The following is a 16,456-nucleotide window of genomic DNA, read 5'->3' as shown; positions in this document are numbered from 1 at the left end:
AATCAGCCCATAGTAACTAGCAAATCTCATCCAAGATGAAGTCGGTCACCTAATAGTCCTCTGTTATGGAAATTGAATTCATAATCCAAAAAACTTTTGCATAAATAGCCAGGCCTGGCCAGAATTCACTGTGCATTCTACTAAACGTTTAAGAAATAACGACCATTTTATATAATCTTCTAGAAAATGGAAGAGCTGGGAACAATTCCCAACTCATGTAACGAGCCCAGCACTACTCTGAAACCAAACCAGAAAAAGACAATCTGTGGACACGTTTCCCTCATGAACATGGATGCAAAATTCTCAGCCAAATGTCAGCAGATTGAATCCAGGAATATGACATAAAAAGAACACTCTGCCATAATCAAGTTGGGCTGATTCCCGGGCCACGAGGCTGGTTCCTCGCTGGCCATCAGTAAACGTAATTCAACGTGACATTAACAGTGACGACCCAAGGAGGAAACACTTCATGGGAGCAACTGATGCAGAAAAAGCGTTTGGCAAAACTTAGTGTCCATTTATGATACAAACTCTGAGCAGACAGTGCTGGAGAGGCTTGCTCCTGACCGTCCGGGGCAGCCACAAGGCCCTGCAGTTTGAGTGGTGAGACAGGGCAGGCATCCCCCGAAATTCAGCTGCGAGTAGAGGGGGCCCCCCCGCTTGCACTCCGCGTCCTGCTCAACACTGCCAGAGTGATAAGGCAAGAAAACAAAATAGAAGGCATAGTGGTTGGAACAGGAGGAGCCAAACCGCCCGTCTTTGCAGTCCCCGTAATGGCGTCGGTAGATACGCCCGGAGCCTGCAGCAAACGCGCTGAGTGAGAGAGCGGCTGCGGGAGACGGCAGGCGGCGAGAGGGCCAGCCCTTCGTGGCTCCCCCTGCTAGCGGTGAGCTCGCGGGCAGGCAGGTCTGAACAGCAGTGCAGTTTACAAAGCCTCCCCTCAAAGAAGTAAATCTAACAAAATACGCGTGGGCTGTGTGTAGGGGACTGTGGCGGAGAACCTGACGTGCTCCCTTGGCTGCATGTGGTGCCTCCTTACCAGGCGGCCCAGGGAAACGAGACCTCGTGTGTTCACGGACCGGGAGACGCCATCAGTTTCCCAAGCTGACCTATAGATTTACAGACATTTCAGTCAAACATCACAGCAGGATTTTACTTTTAGGAATAGACAAACTTGTTCTAAAATTTATATATAAAGGCAACGGAATTAGAAGAGTCGGCCAATTTTGTAGAAGAAAGTAGGAGTGTCTGTGAAACATAATTTCGAGCCTTTCTGCACAGCCACAGCGATTAGTGTGAAGTGCCGCCGGTGAAGGCATCGGCACGAATGGAGCAGAAGAGTCCAGAAAGGAGCGAGTCTGCAGCTCTCTGGACCGTGAAATACACGCATGCGTGGGACCCAGAGGTCCTACACCCAGAGAACTGAAATCACGTTCACACGGGGGAGCGCAGGGTGTTGACAGCTCTGTTTATGGACACCCATGCTCGGGAGGGCGGGTGGCCACGCGTGCTGTGGCACGTCACCCACGGGAGCACCACGTGTGGTGGCAAGGACCGCATCTCGGCCGCCCTGGGTGAAAAAGCCAATCCCCAAAGTCACGGGCCTCATCGTTCCACGTGTACAACAGCCTCGAAGAGCCAGCTCCGGGGTGGGGAGCAGCTCCGGGGAGGGCGTTCAGGGCAGGCTGGGGGGCACGGGGGCCGAGCTCGGGCGCTTGGGGTGATGGGGCTGGCTTGTGCCCTGGCTGGACGGGGGCCACGTGCGTCCCAGTCCCAGCCTGCGGCCACGACGTACAAAGTCGTTTCTATATAGGCCGATTAAAGCATGCTCAAGCCTGGGGAAACGTGACTTCTCCTTGCGTGGGTTTCATTCATATCCCAGGAGGTAATTTTCTGCTCAGAAAATTAGTTGATGCTCTGAGAGCACGTGGCCCCCGAACGCCCTGACTGCGCAGACGCTCGTGGGGCGGCTGCTCCTGCAGGAGGAGGCCGACACTGCACTTGTCCACGCAGGTGAAGCAGGTGGAGTCGGGGACGATCCAGTTCCAGTACTCGCTGGACTCCGAAGGACTCCTGGACGCGGCCGACGGGCCCATCAGCAGCCCCCAGGCAGAGCGGCAGCCCAGCAGGAAGCCACCTGTGTCCCCTTCCAGTAAGTGTTTTCGGGGTGCTGACTTTGCAAGCTGGTGGCGTGACTTCCATCTGCTCCCGAGAAAAACGCTTAGGCTGGTAAAATAGCATTTATCAGATAATTGCCGCAGATTGCTTTCATTTACATTGCTTGGTTGGGTTTTCGCTTAATGGGAAGGTGTAGCATTGGACAGTGAGAACGCGCCATCCAGCACCTCGTCGCACGCCTCCGCCAGCCCAGGGCCATGCCGCAGCCTGACCGAGGGCTATGGAAGCTCCCTTGGGGACACCTAGGGGGCATCTGGAGGGGCGCTCGACAGGGCAGCCGCAAACAGAGGGTTCGAGAAGTGGAGGCGGCCGAGAGCCATGGCGGCCAGCTCTGGTTTGAGTTGTTTATGTAGCTGCAAATTTATTGTTTTAAAATCTGGGGAGAAGGTGGCTCTGAGAACGGGGGCGAGGGTCCCCAGCAGGGCCACGGCCTGCCTGAGGGTGGTGAGGTGCCTGCGTCTGTGCAGAGGCTCAGGAGCCATGCGCCTGTCAGCTTTGGGTTTGGTTGACCCAGTGGCCTCTGCTGTGGCCAGTACCAGGTGCCAGGGTCCCAGGGGGGAGTCAACCTTGGTGGAAAAAGGACTAAGGGTTTACGGGGTAAGGGAAATTCACCCTGAAGGAGCATGAAGCCCTGGGCTCTCGGTTTCTAGAGGTCTTGCCAGCTGAAGAATTTTCTAGATCCCAGGTGGCTAGTCTCTTAGAAAGTTAGAATGAAAATAGGGAGACAGAAATTGAATTCCCTTTTCTGGAAAGGAGTTTTCAAGTGTTTAATCTGTGTTGTAGCTGGGAAGTTGGCGGTGGAAAAGAGCAGTGAGTTCTGTTTGAGGACTTTCTGATCCAATTTCCCATAAATGCCACTGCGGGGCCTGCCAGACGTGTGGCGGCGGCTTTGGGTTTGCGTTCCCAGGTGCCCTGTTTGCAGGAGGGGATTTGATTGAGATTTAGAAACTTGCCCATTTGCCTGGAGTTATCCTTTACCTGATTTTTTTTGGGGGGATCATTGAATTTCTTGGGACTCTGGGTTCATCGTTTTCATCCCATTTGGACACTTTCTGGTGATTATTTCTTGGGGTACTTTCTTCCGTCTTCCTCTTCTCTGGACACGTGTCAGGCCGCCTCCGACCTTCTGTTCCCTTGTGTTCAGAGTCTCTCCGTGCCCGGTCTCAGACAGCCCGTCCCCTGCCGCGGCCCTGCCGCGTGGCCTTGCGCTCAGATCCCGTGGCTTCAGCGCAGACGTCTGCAGGTGCCCTTTGCTCTGTGTCCCGCGTCTGACTTTACACGTCCAGCGTTTCCTCCAGCTTCCCGAGCACGGCAGACGTGGTCACGTGTACTTTAGTTCTGAAGTCTTTAGTCTTTGAGCTGTTTGGATCGATGGAGTCCTGGCCCAATTTGGCTTGTGTTTTCCTGTGTTCCTTCATTTTTGGTTAGAGTCTAGATCCTGTGAATTCTCTCTTGTCGGGTGCTGAATATTCTTGGATTTGATAAATACGCTTGAGCTTTGAAAACTGGTCCTTTTGGATGTTGCCCTTGAGGTTGGCCAGATGGGACAGAGCAGCGTGTCCTCCGGGACCCGTCGTTCCAGTAAGCCATGAGAAGCCTTGAGTACTCTGCCCAGAAACAGGACGGGCCTGTTTCTGGCCTCTGCGAGCCCTGGGTGCTGGTCAGGTGGCCCTTCCGGCCTCAGGTAGTTCCCGGACCATGATCTGCTATGTCCTGGGGTGGACTCTGGGGGCTTCTCTCAGGGGCTCAGGATGGCTGGATCCTTCTAGAGACTCAGGGAGAATCGTTTCCTGGTCCTTTCCTGCTTTCTGGATGCCTCTAAGGCACCACATTTTTTGATCCCTCCTCCGTGTGCAGAAGCAGCAGCCTGGGTGTTTGGCTCTCTCTGACCATCACTTACCGGGACCCTGTGCCCTCGCCCCCAGGCCAGATGGCACCTGCCACATCAGGGTCTGCTAACTGGGCCCCTGGTTCCCTGGGCAGCGTGCAGACCCTGGCAGGTCGTCGGCGGGGAGCCTGTTCGGCCCTCCTCGGGGAGCAAGTGGAGGTCGTCGCCAGTGCCCGGATGTGGCCCCCGAGGAAAGTAGGGAAGCGAGCCCTGGTTTCATGTCATGTGGAAAATAGACCCGGGTGGAGAGAAAGCAACCCCTTAGATTGCTTAGAAAATGTTAGAATTCGCAGACTGCAAAGAAGAAAGATTGCAGAAAGATCCTGTAAATCAATAAGAAACAATAAACAGCAGAGAAGAAAAATGGGCCGAGAAGGGAGGAGGCGCCGAGGAGAGGCTGGGACGGCCAATAAACGTGCAGAAGCTTCTCCTCACCGGTAACCACAGAAATGGACAAGAAAACGAGGCGTCGTTTCACGCCCCCGTGTTGGAGAAACCAGATAGCGTGCGGTCAACAAGGGGGTGGCACAGAGGGCACTGGCCCCTCGGGGATGGAGTGCGCCGGGCGGCCGCTCTTCAGAGCGACCGCACCATACTTAGTCCTCACCGGCACAGAGGCAGCTGCGCCCTCTGGGCGAGGCCCGGGCGAGGGCCAAGGCCGGGAAGGATGCCGCCCCCTCCCCGGGGCTGCACGGCAAGCTGACCTGCTTGGGAGGTGGGGGCTGCACGGCAGCTAACGGGGAGGAGATAAACTCACCGGCGTGGCTCCCCTCTCCGACAGCGTTGAGCATGAACATCAGCTTCCGGGGGGCCCGAGGGAGGCGGGAGCGGCAGGCGCCGCGGCGACAGCGGGAGCGAGGTTGGGGTGCACGCGTGCTCACAGGGCGGGCTGGCCGCGGCTGCTCAGGGCCGCGCCGCCTCGCTGCCTGTCAACGGCAGGGCTGCCAGCCCCGAGCAGGAGAAGCAAAACTCGAGACGCCTGAGAAAAGAAGTGTCAGGGTATTTTTATGCCCCGGGGGCCAGAGGCTTTCTCAGACTAGTTCCACAAAGGTAAGTCAGAAGGAAACGACGGAGCAATGGGATGAGGAGAGAAGACTCCTCCGGCGAAGCTAGAGGGTCTCAGGCTGCAGGTGCTCGCGGCTCGCACAGCCGTGAGGGGAGACAGAAGGAAGCCCGTACAGAGCGCGTCCCGGCCGGGTGCGGCCAAACCAAGGCAGACGGGCCGAGGGCGTCAGAGCCGAGGGAGCTGGCGGGGAGCTGCGGCGGGGCCCTGGGCTGGCAGTGCCGAGCTGTCCCCGCGCCGTCGTGCTGCGGCCTCTGCCGTCGCTCGTCACCCTCAGGGCGGCAGCCTGGGGGACAGCGGCGCCTGTTCATGCCTTTCGACCACCGGGCCAGTTAAACACAGGCCCGAAATGTCACTGCGACCAGGGTGGCCGCCAGGGCGTGGCGGGCACCCATCTCCGAGGGGCGACTTCGGCCCCGGCGGCCTTGCTGGGGACAGGCGGCCACCCTGTCAAGGCCGGGGACGTGCGTTTTCTCTGGATCCGGGAGGGGGTGAGGGAGTTCTCTGTCCTTTCCACGCAGCGCGGTGTGAACATAAACTGCCCTGGAAAATTAAGTGCATTTTCAAAAAAAGAGACTAAGCTGGAGGACGAGGTAGAGGTTGACCTGGGGAGGGGGTGCTGCCAGGCTGTCTTGGGCCGGCGTTTATTGCGTCTGTGGCAGCCCCGTCCTGGCCCCGTCTGTGAGCAGACACTGAGCAGGACTCTGGGGACGGAGCTCACCCGGGCGAGCTCACCCCAGGCGGGCTACGGCCCGATCGGGTGGTGTCGCGGAGGTGCCGGGTCCGGCCCTCCCCCAGCTCTCGCCATCTCCTTCCTCCAGGCGTTTGTCCGAGTGCTGCCCTCGCGGCTCCTGGCCCTCCTCGGGGTGGCAGCGCCAACGGGGAGAAGGCCTTCCACCCGCTTTTCCAGGCAACGTCCGGGACGGCCCTCCCTGCCTCTGCCGGCAGACGCGATGGGACGGCGGGGCAGACGGGGCAGGGCCACAGCCTCTGGGGGAGCGGGCCCAGCCCCCAGCCCTGGCCACGAGGGGCCCCGAGGGAAGCCAGGTGGGCTGACTGCTGAGGCAGCCCCGCCCGGCTCGGGGGCCTGGTCTCTCCCGACACGGCCCGGCACCCACCAGCTTCCCAGTGGCCCCTGCCCCTCCTCCTGCCCGGCGAGACAGCACAGGGCAGAGAGGGGCTGGCCCCCCCGAAGCCACAGAGAGTGACCGTGGAGGATGGAGCACTGGTCTTGCACACCCCCACTCCGTGGAGGAGCTCAGAGTGGGGCCCCCTTGGGCCTCTGCCTACCTCTTCCGAGACGAGCATCTCTGGGCCCAGCCAGGGCTCACTCGCCACGTGGAGGCCCAGGGGAGCGGCAGCCTCGCGCTGTGGAGGGTCCTCGCTCTGCTGCAAGCTGCTGGGGGCCGGGCCGGGGCCTGGGGGGTGGCACCCAGGCAGGTGGGCGGCAGCCCCGCCCACTTTCTTGCTGTGGCTCGGGCATCTGCAGCTCAGCGTGGAGGGAACCTGATCCCTTTGCTTTATTGAATTTGGATGTGTGGCTGCCTTCGCCTCCCGCGCTGCGTCCCCGTCAGCCCGGGCTCCACCTGTGAGGGTGCGCCACCCACGCCAGCGCGAGAGACTTACGTCCCCACAGTGTTTAAGTGACGATGGGCCTGTGCAGACGCCAATATTTCACCGGCTCGTAAGGGTCCTCTGGAAGCCTTCACGTCCCAGGCTGTGGCTTTCAGCCTGGAGCTCCGCGCCCCTCGCGAAGCCTCTTCTTTCTGTGGCGTGACGGGGCGCGCCTGCGTGTGCGCCACCAGGGGGCGCCCCGCCCCTAGGTTTCGCGCCTGGCCGTCCCTGACCGCGCGCGCGGGCTTGGGGATGTGGGGGGCCGAGAGTCTCCGCTTGTTCGCTTGGTGGTTTAAACTACGTGTGGAAAGGGTTGCCGGGAAGACGTGACCCTCGTGTTCCTCAGGATGCGTCAGGGAGGTCCTGGCACGACGTGACCTCAGCACTGTGCGGCCCGTGCTCTTGGGTCGTGCGGTCAGGGGTCGTGGAGGATGGGAGGCACCGGCCCCGAGGGCACCCTGGCCTGGCTCCGGTGCGCAGGGCTACCCCCCCCCCCACCGCTCCAGGCCCGGATCCTCGGGCGCCCGGCCTCCTGGGCCGCCTCCAAGTCTTTCAGCAGGAGACCAAGCCCCCCACCCCACCCCGAGACCAGTCCCAGAAGGACTCAGTCCCCCGTTGTCGTGAGCAGAGTCTGGGACGGTGACTTCGGGTGGGCAGCCCACGCCGACTGACCCTGTGGCCAGGGTCTGCGAGGGAGGCGTCCCACTGTCCTCAGCCCGGGCCGCCTGCCCCAGCCTCCGGCTGCTGTCCGTGGTCCTGCCCGCCAGCCCCGGGCCTCCCAGCAGCACTGCCCACAGCCCCGCCCTCCCCCGCAGGACCTTCTCCTGGGCAGTACGACCCTTCAGCTAACCCTGGGCAGGCTCTGCCGGGCAGCGTGTCCCTCTGTGGTGCCCCTCCCTGGCCCTGCCTGCCGTCCGCCTTTCCTCAGTCTCCCCTAGAATGCACAGCCGCGCCTCAGGAGGGCTGCCTGCACGTGGGGCTGGGGCCTCAGGCCGCTTCCCTCTTCCAGGGCTGGTCTGGGGCGGCGGCCAGGCCGGCGTGGTGCCAGGCCCCAGGGCCTCCTCGAGTGCTACTGGGGGTGGCCAGGCCTCCCTCTCTGCCCCTGGCAGGGTCTCCGCAAGACCTCCACTCCCTCCACTCCCACAAGTGCCGTCTGAGACACGAGGCAAAGCGGCCCTGCCCCGGAGCGTGGGCCTGCTTCAGGTTTGCATGGTCCTGCCCAGAGAGCGGGTAGGAGCGGGCCCAGTGGGTGGTGCTGTGTGGCCAGCTGGTGGGCCAGGACCTGTCCCCTGGCCTCCTGGGCCCGCCGCTTCCAGAGCTGACCTGATGTTAGAGAGGCCGGGCACTTCCTTCTCGGCTGACTGTGGTTTCCCGCCAGTTGAGACAGACGGGGGCATGATGGGGTGTCAGCTGCCTCTGGCCTCATGCAGTCAGTGTGGCCCGACGGTGGAGCAGCGAGTGGGGGTGTGCAAGACCACTGCTCCATCCTCCTGCTGCTTCCTGCCCTCTGAAGCTGTGTGGCCAAGACCCAGCCCCCAGCTCCCACAGCCCCCGCTGCCCTGGCCCCATGAAAGCTGCGATGCCTGCTGTTTCAGTGTCAGCTGGCACACCTGGGCCAGAGCCTGGGGTGGGGCACAGGCGGCCTGGGGAGCAGCCTGGCTCGGCGGCCCGTCAGCCTTGCTGACCACTGTCTGTGGCCCAGCCAGGAGTGATTTCTGGATCTGGCAGGACATGCCCTAGCATGACCTTCAAATCACGGTTGAGTTCTCAATGCTCCTGCTTGCTCACGTGCAGAAAGGGCTGGCCCCTCACACTCCACCAGTTGAGCCCCATAGCTCTTGGGGGTGGGGGCCGTGCTCCCCATCCAGACACCCCTACAGGGCCCCCGCTGGCCCTGACGTGGTGCCCTCCAGTCCAGGTTGAGAAGCTGGGTGACCAGCACCCGTGGGACGCTGACAGCTGCCCCAGAGGGCGCTCTCCCCGGCCTGGGCCTCACAGGGTCTGCGGGTCTGGGTTCCCTGGGCCCTGGCGTGCAACCTTCTTAAGCTGCCGGCACCTTCCTGGGCTGTGGTGCCTAGGAGGTGGGTGCGCAGGGCAGAGCAGAGCCTCCTGCAGATGTGCCCAGCCCCGGGACGTGCTCTGGGAAGCGAGGAGCCTCTTGGATTACCCCCTCCCGCCCTTCCTCCCCCACACACACCAGGGCCAGGGGCTCCCGCTCCTGAGTGCCGGGTTTCTCTTCAGGAGGATAATGGAGCCATTTCCTGCAATTTTTCCCTCATTACCAAAATCAGCCTGAGGAGTTTCCAGTCTCCATTTAGGGGAACAAAGTGGGGCCCTGCTGCCGGCTCTCTCTCTCTCGTCCTCAGGCTGTTCTGGGCAGGCTGTGCTGGGGGAGGCACGTCCCCAGACCATGGGGCCCTGCAGGACCCGCTTCTGCTTCTTGCTTCCAGTGAGGGGACCCCTTCCGCACACAAGTGCTCCCTGATATGCTCGCTCCCGCCCCCGAGCGCCCCTCCACGAATGCGGCTCCGCGGCCCCCTGGCTTGTCCTGCAGGAGACTTGGCGTGTCCAGAGGAGCACGTGGGCGCAGGGGGTTTGAGCCCAGCTGCTGGGCAGGGCAGCGAGGCCTGGAGTGGGGGCTTCCTTGGCTGCCTCTGCTTTGCCCTGGACTGGGGGCTTCAGTGCCACGTGACCTGGGGCCTGGGGCTGGTAGAGGGGCTGCTTGTCCTTGCTGGGCGCTGTCTTTCCGGCTGTTGTCTCCCCTTTGCTGCGATCCGAGGGGCGGTGTTGGGTGTCTCTGCTCGGAGCGCTGTGTCTGAGTCGCAGCCCCGGATGCCACTGGGTGGTCCATAGGTGCTGGGTGCTTGCTGTGCCGCCTGGTGCTGTGCACCCTGGCCCCGGGGTGGCACCGTCTGTCCTGGGCCCATGTGGCTGTGCAGGGACCTGGGCCCAGAGGCCACAGGGAGGGAGAGCCACAGGCGGTGGTCATGCCCATGGACCTGACCGACGGGGCCAGGCCTCCACTTATCAGGGGTCCAGTGTGTCCTGAGGTCCATGTGCATGTGTGATGGGCCAGTCTGGACCATGATGGCCGAACCAGGGCTTAGCCAGGGGCTGGAGTGGGTCCAGGCAGGTCAGCCCGGGCTGGTACTGGTGCAACTTGAGACTGTGCAGGTGTGGCTGGCTCAGGACTCCTGCCCAGCCCAAGCGGGGCACCAGGTGCCAGGGAGGGAGGGGAGGCGCCCAGGCCATGGTGAGCCTGACAGCGCCCCCACCCCTTGTGCTTCCTCCCAGGCCCACCAACGCCGCTGCCCCAGGGGCCCGCTGCCCCCCAGGACTCACCTGTGGGACCAGGGGTAAGTCCAAAATCAACTATTTAAAAAGCTGAACAATGCAGCTTTCTAGAATCCTGCAAAGACGCAGCAAAGTCCCTCCCTGCATCTTTGAAACTGCCACTTGTCCTCTTTGCTTTCGAGGTGCTAGGGCAGTCCTGGAAGCAGGAGGGGAGGGGTCCTGGGCTGCGGTGGCAGATGGGGCTCCTCCGCTGCCCTCCTGCCTGTCTGCACCCAGGTCCCAAGGCAAATAAGGCCAGATAACTGGCACACGGTGGCATGGCAGTACCCGGGCACCCACCCAGCTCTGTCTCTGGGCCTGGGCAGCCGGCCTTCCTGAAAGGTCACTGCTCAGGAGCACAGGCCTTCCGGGCCCAAGGGACTCAGACCTCGGTGCTGGCTGGGGCGAGACCCAGTGGGGTTCCTGGGCCAGCTGCCCTGCAGCCCGGGGAACCTGCTTCCCCGCTCCCCACTTTTCCGCTTGCTTTTCCTTGGTGACATTTTTATTCAAATATTGTGAGAAAGGAGAGGTCACGGGATCCTGCCTCTTGACTGTGAACAGAAAGGAAGTTCGGAGGGTTTAGGTGCCAGAGTGAGCAGAACTGGTGGCAGCTCAGAGCTCGGTGGAGGCGCCGAGTCTCAGTCCTGCCGACGCGGGGGCTCCCTGGAGCCCCGGGTGCGTTTCCTGCCTTAGCCACACTTTCTTCCCGCAGTTATCACTCTCCCAGCTGGTGGCTTCCCCGCTGTCCCGGCTCAGCGCCCTTCACGGCGCCCCCAGCACCCGGAGTCTCCCCCGGCCCAGGTGGTGAGTGCTCGGCCCCGTGGGACTCTCCTGCTGGCCTGGACGCTGCGAGCTGCGCCGGCCTGGGTGGGGACGGGGCCTTGGCGGGGTCTCGGGGACGCGGGCATCGGGTGGGGCGGGGTGGGCCTCACCTCCAGCTCTGGGCACTGCGGCCATGCGGCTGGTCAGCTGAGCAGCTTGGCCTGTGGGCACGTCCCGCACGGCGCGTGCAAGAGTTTGCCCACATGGGCAGGGGCCCGGCCCTCGCTCCTGGACACTGCTGCCCTCGGCTGGGGAGGGCGGCCTTGTGAAGCCACCGCTGCTCGGGACTCGGCGTGGGGCTCCTCGGCCTCGGGACTCGGCAGCGCTGGCTCTGGCAAGCCGCGCCTCCGCCTTGGAGGGGGTTGGGGCTGCCCGCGAGGGCCCCCCTTGCAGCTGCTCCAGGTGCTGGTTTCGTCGCTTTCCCTCTCAGCTGAGATGGGGGGTACCCGGGCTGCAGAGATCGCCCAGGACGTGCACTAACCCTGTGCCGTTTGCCTGACATGAGATGGCAGCCGGGCCGAGGATCCCGCGGCCTGAACCTTCTGTCCCAGCTCCCAGGGCCCCGCAGGTCGGGCCGTCGTCTGACGCGGGGCCTCTGCTGTTTGGCAGGAGGGCCCCGTGGCGGGCAGGCTGTCTCACCTGGAAGCTGACCTGAGCCCGACGGCGTCTGTCCCGGCCTCCTCTGTGGCTGAGCAGCTGCACGAGCTGCCTTTCACCCCCTGCACGCGCCCATCGTCCTGGAGGCCCAGGCCCGGAGGTGAGTGGCCCGCAGGCCCCCTCGACAGCAGGCCTCGTGGCGAGCCTCCGGGCTGCGGCTCAGGAGATCTTCCCTTTCAGCTCCGGGCGGACGCTCTCGCGAGCCTCCCTGGCGCGGCTGCAGGCCTCCGGCTTCCCTGAGATCCTGGACGCCAGCAAGCAGCCCGCCGAAACCGTGGCTCCTACTGACCCCGTCAAATTTAACCCTCAGAAGGAGCAATCTGATCGCCTCCAAAGCAACGAAATAGTGCTGCAGTTTCTTGCCTTTAGCAGGTATGTTCCCGAATATTCCTTTTCTCTTGCTTCCATATTTCCTGCATTGAAGACAAGCTTCTGCGAGCCTCTGACCTGCCAGGCTGTGGGAGGTCAGGGAGAGCCCTTGGCTTTTGTTCTTCTGGTGCCCCATTGCCATTCCAGAGCGCTCTGAGGCCGACCAGGCCCCTCTTCCGTGTCCCGCAGGGCCTGGACAGGGTGCTGGCCTGTTCTTTTTTTTTGTAATTAAAATTTTTTTTTCCACACATCTTTTTTCTTTAAAAGATTTATTTATTTATACAAGAGCCAGGGTAAAGGCCAGACACGCGGGAGGGTGAGAGGATTCAGCAGAGCCAGAGCGGGGAGCAGAACAGGCAGACTGACGAAATACACTGCTGAGGGGAGCAGCGGGCGGCAGGAGAGGTCTGCGCGCCATGGGGGATTCTCGCCGGCTGGCCAGGATCGAACCTGTGCTGCAGAGGCTGCGGGCAGCTTCACGGCATGCGCTCAACCACTGTGTCACCAGGGGAGGCCCATGGTTCTTGGGCGCCCAGGGGTGGGCTGCCCGCATGAGTGCCCAGCCACCCCTTCTCGGGCCCCGAAGGCCCAGGCTCCGTGCTGTGGTTGCGGGATTGATTTGGGGTATTGTTGGGTTCAGGGCATCCCAGGACTCGCAGGCAGCACCGTGGCCCGAGACCGTGTACTTCACCTTCCAGTTCTACCGCTTCCCGCCCGCCACCACGCCCCGCCTGCAGCTGGTTCCGCTGGACGGCACTGGGGCTAGCGGCCCAGCCTCCCCGTCGCACCTCCTGGTCCCAGTGAACAAAGATGCCGCCTCTGAAGCCGGTAGGTGCTTGGGCCTGGCCAGTGAGCAGAGCCTGACCTGCGTCACTGGAGGAGTCGCGGAAGCGTCAGGTGCCCTCCCCGCCCGCCCACAGACCCCAGCTCCTGCCCCTTCCTCGCAGAGCCCTCCCGCAGCGGCTTCCTCCAGTGACCCACAGCACAGTCTTTATTGAGAACCACAAAATCAGTACTGTTAGCCCACCTAAAAAATGTCGCTGTCATCAAATATTAGCAACTGGTGACTAGAACATTCTCAAGCAGCTGTTCAAGTTGAGGCTGAGTGGAGTCTGGCTGCCCGAGCAGGAGGCTCTCACACCCCGTCCTTAGCTGCCCCTCGCTCCCTGCTTGCTGATCTTTCTATTTTAACTTACTTGCATTGAATTTTTATTACTAAATGTGACGTGACGCATAAGCCTGTGTCCGGGAGTCTGTGCCGGTGCAAGCAGCAAGGGTGTGGGCAGCAGCGGGCTTGCCTCTGGCGCCGCCCGCTGGGTTCTGGCGGGGGTGGGGGCCCCTCTACCTGGTCCCCCATCTGGGAGCAGAGAGCCAGTGCTCGCCAGGTGGGTGTTCCAGTCTGGGGGAGCCTTCTCCCTGGCTCTGACCCTGGGTGCGGGGGCTGGACAGCTGCGGTGGACGGGCATGCGACTTCTGCATCCTCTGTGGGTGCTGCCCTCGGGGAAGCGCCCCTCGTCCGCTGGCTGCCTTGGGGAGCACTGTGTAGGAAGGCAGGGCACAGCCTGCTTCTTCCTTTTCCCTTGCTATTTTCAGAGCACTGCGTCGGTCCCCATGGAGGGGTGCCAGGGACCCCTCAACAGTGGGCCCGGCGGCTCCCCTGCCCCCCATCATTATAAACAGTGGGTTGAAACATACCAGATACGGTGCTGTTTTGCTGGTGAGTTGTCCGTCCTTGGCCGAGCCGTGTGGCCGCGGGGGCAGAGCTGAGCAGAGCCCCTCCCCCTGGGCTGGGCAGTGACAGGTGGAGAAGGCCGAGTTAGGGTTCTGGCCAAACGAAAGGCGCTTCGCGACGCTGACCCCAGGCGGGCAAGGTGAGAGCAGAGCTGACGGGGGCCTGCGGCGAGAGACCAGGGAGCTGCTCGCTGGCCAAGACCAGCCCTGAGCACACGAGCTGCTCGGTGGTCGGGAGGCGTGACCCGGACTGGGCACGTCACAGGAGAGACGGCGCACGGCGCTCGGGAGGCTGACCTCCTCCTCCCGGGGGTTGACGGTGGCGCGGGACAGGGTCACCAGGGGGTTGTAAGTTACAACGGGAAAGACGGCCTTGTAAAGCCCGTCCCGCCAATGTAGAGCCCGTGCTTTGTTTTCAAGCGTACTTGGAAAGTTGTAAGAACGCAGCGTTCGTGAATATTTATGTGAGTGTTTGAGGCCCCGGGCGGGCATCGCCACACCCCACGAGACTGCGTGCTCAGCCTGACTAGGTCGTGGGCCTGCCCGGGCGCCGCGGGCAGTGATCGGTGCCCCCCACCCCGGCAGCTTCCAAAGTGCTTTTTTATGAGAAAAAATTTAAACATCCAATTACTCTGTAGGTCAGTGGAAATCAAAATGGAAATGAGTATTTAAACTGAATGACAAAATAAATACCGCTCGTCGGAAGTAAGGCGATGCGAGCAAAATGGCAAAAATGGAGAAATTTACAGCTTTAAACGCTTAGATTGGGAGGAAGGAAGGTTCTTCTGAGACGCTGACCTAATTGCTCAACTGAAGACGTCTGGGGGGCAACAGATCTGAGGAGAGGAGAGACTAGGACGCTTGACAGTGAGCGCCGAATGCAGGACAGTGGGCGTCAGGGCCCCGGGGCCCCCAGGGGGCCCTTTTCTCATGCAGGGTCGGAGGCCATCGGCAGCCCCACCCCGCACCCCCCCTGGCCCCCGTGGGCCCCATGTCTGCTCTTCCGCAGGCCAATCTGAAAGAGGAGGGGCGTGAGGGCTCAGGCGCCTCTAGCCCTCAAGGGCGACCTCCTGCTCTCCTGGGCTCTGATCTCCTGCCTCACGGGCTGAACCCCTTGGGGAGGGGATGCACCCCCAGGGCAGTGGCCTGACCTCCCTGGGCCACGTGCCCAGACCTGAAGCCGCTCCTGTGAGGTGCTGCTCCCGGAGTTTGCTCCCAGGAGACCCTGAAGTGCTCGGGGGACAAGGCTGCAAGGGGGACAAGGCTGCAACGCCTCCGTCCTGTCGGGAGCGTTCCCACGCCACCCCCGCCGCTCGTCAGCTTCCTGCGAGGGGCCCGATAGAGTTAAGATAATTCAGTAAGAGGCCAACCGCTTAGAGAGGTTCCTGACTTGAATGTAAACCCCTTTGCAAGATGAATTTCTGAGAGAGACATTAAGGTCCCTAAATTAAATTTTCTTGCAAGTTGAAGTTCAAAAAATTAAGCTCCAAAATCAAATTTTCTTGTCATCATGCATTACAATTCAAAGTCCGTGATTCCTAAATTGCAGTCTCCTGAAAAGTTCTTTCAGTCTCTCGCACACCGCGTCTCCGCCGAAGGCGGCCCCTGCCCGGCCGGCTCGCGGCTCCCGCTGGGCAGGCGCTCCCTGGGGTCCCCGGGCCGCTGCCACAGTGCTCAGGGCAGGCCTCGGCACGAGCCCTCGCGAGCCGCGTCCAGGGCACCGTTCTGTCGTCGGAGAAATAGAAGTCGTGCAACGCAGCGCAGGTCCAGGAACTGAAAAAATACGCTTTATTTTTTAGAGCAGTTTCAGGCTCAAGGAGAGACTGAGCTTACAGGACAAGGGTGTCACACCCGTCCCGGGGGCAGTGTCACGCAGAGTCACTCGTCACCCAGATCTTCTGCGCCCACGGCCCTCGGCTCCCGCTCCCCCGCGGGCCCCCACCGTCTTCAGGCTCCCTGTCTGGGGGCCCAGCCTGTCCAGGCCGGCCTCTCTCGGGCAGTAGTAGCCGCTAAGCTTGCTCCACGTGTCTTCAGGGCTTGATAGTGCATTTCTTTTCAGTGGTAACCGGCGCCCCCACGTCTGGGTGGGCCGCAGCGGATCCAGCCTCTCGCCCCCCGGGGCGTCTGTCTGCTTCTGAGTCTTGGCAGTTAAGGCGAAAGCTGTTACAAACGTTTCTGTTCAGGATTTTGCACAGACGTGATCGTCGACACCTTGGGGCACACACCAGGGAGTGTGACCACGCCCTGTGTGGTGAGGGGGCTCAGTTTATAAGCAAGGCCACCCCCTCCCACGGTGGCCCCGCCGTCCGCACCCTGCAGCCGGGCCTCAGAGTTCTGGGCCACGTCCTCCCCTACTTGGTGGTGTCGGGCTTCTGGGTTTAGCCACGTGATAGGGGTGGGGTGCCCCCGCGTTTCCATGGCGACGGGGGGTGTGGGCCTCTTCTCACGGGCTGGCCGGCCATCTGTCCACCGTCCTTGGTGAGGAGTCTGTTTAGGTCTTTGGTTCTTTTTTAAATCGGGCTGTTACTTTCCTTAGTGTTCTTGTTTCAAGAATTCTTTGTATTTTTCGGATGCCAGTCCTGTGCCGGGTGTGTGCTCTGCAGACACCTCCGCCCTGTCCGTGGCTTGTCCTTTTCATTCTTAACAGTGTCTTCTGCAGACAGTTTGGAATGTTAACGGCACCCGTTGTCTGAGCTGTCACGGGCCAGGCCTTTGGTGTCTATCTGGAAAGTCCCCTCCAGCCCTGGGGGCTCCGCGCCATGTCCCGTGTCACCTCCCGGCCTCACGCTTTGGTCTGTGAC

General features: G+C 61.8%; 1 protein-coding gene across 1 annotated transcript in view; it reads left to right on the top strand.

The window, feature by feature from the left end:
* The window catches only part of NPHP4 (nephrocystin 4), a 70,033-nt gene that overhangs the window by 38,171 nt on the left and 15,406 nt on the right, over nt 1-16,456 (top strand). Inside the window, 8 exon segments of the mRNA XM_037499231.2 lie at nt 2,014-2,152; nt 10,038-10,099; nt 10,789-10,880; nt 11,508-11,532; nt 11,535-11,616; nt 11,619-11,655; nt 11,736-11,927; nt 12,565-12,752. Coding sequence (XP_037355128.2) covers nt 2,014-2,152; nt 10,038-10,099; nt 10,789-10,880; nt 11,508-11,532; nt 11,535-11,616; nt 11,619-11,655; nt 11,736-11,927; nt 12,565-12,752 — 817 coding nt within the window.

This window comes from Talpa occidentalis, unplaced genomic scaffold (genome assembly GCF_014898055.3).
Source record: "Talpa occidentalis isolate TD23 unplaced genomic scaffold, MPIMG_talOcc4v2.1 talOcc4.9, whole genome shotgun sequence".
NCBI lineage: Eukaryota > Metazoa > Chordata > Mammalia > Eulipotyphla > Talpidae > Talpa > Talpa occidentalis.
Note: the sequence above shows the minus strand (reverse complement) of the source record. Positions and strands in the feature narration are given on the sequence as shown.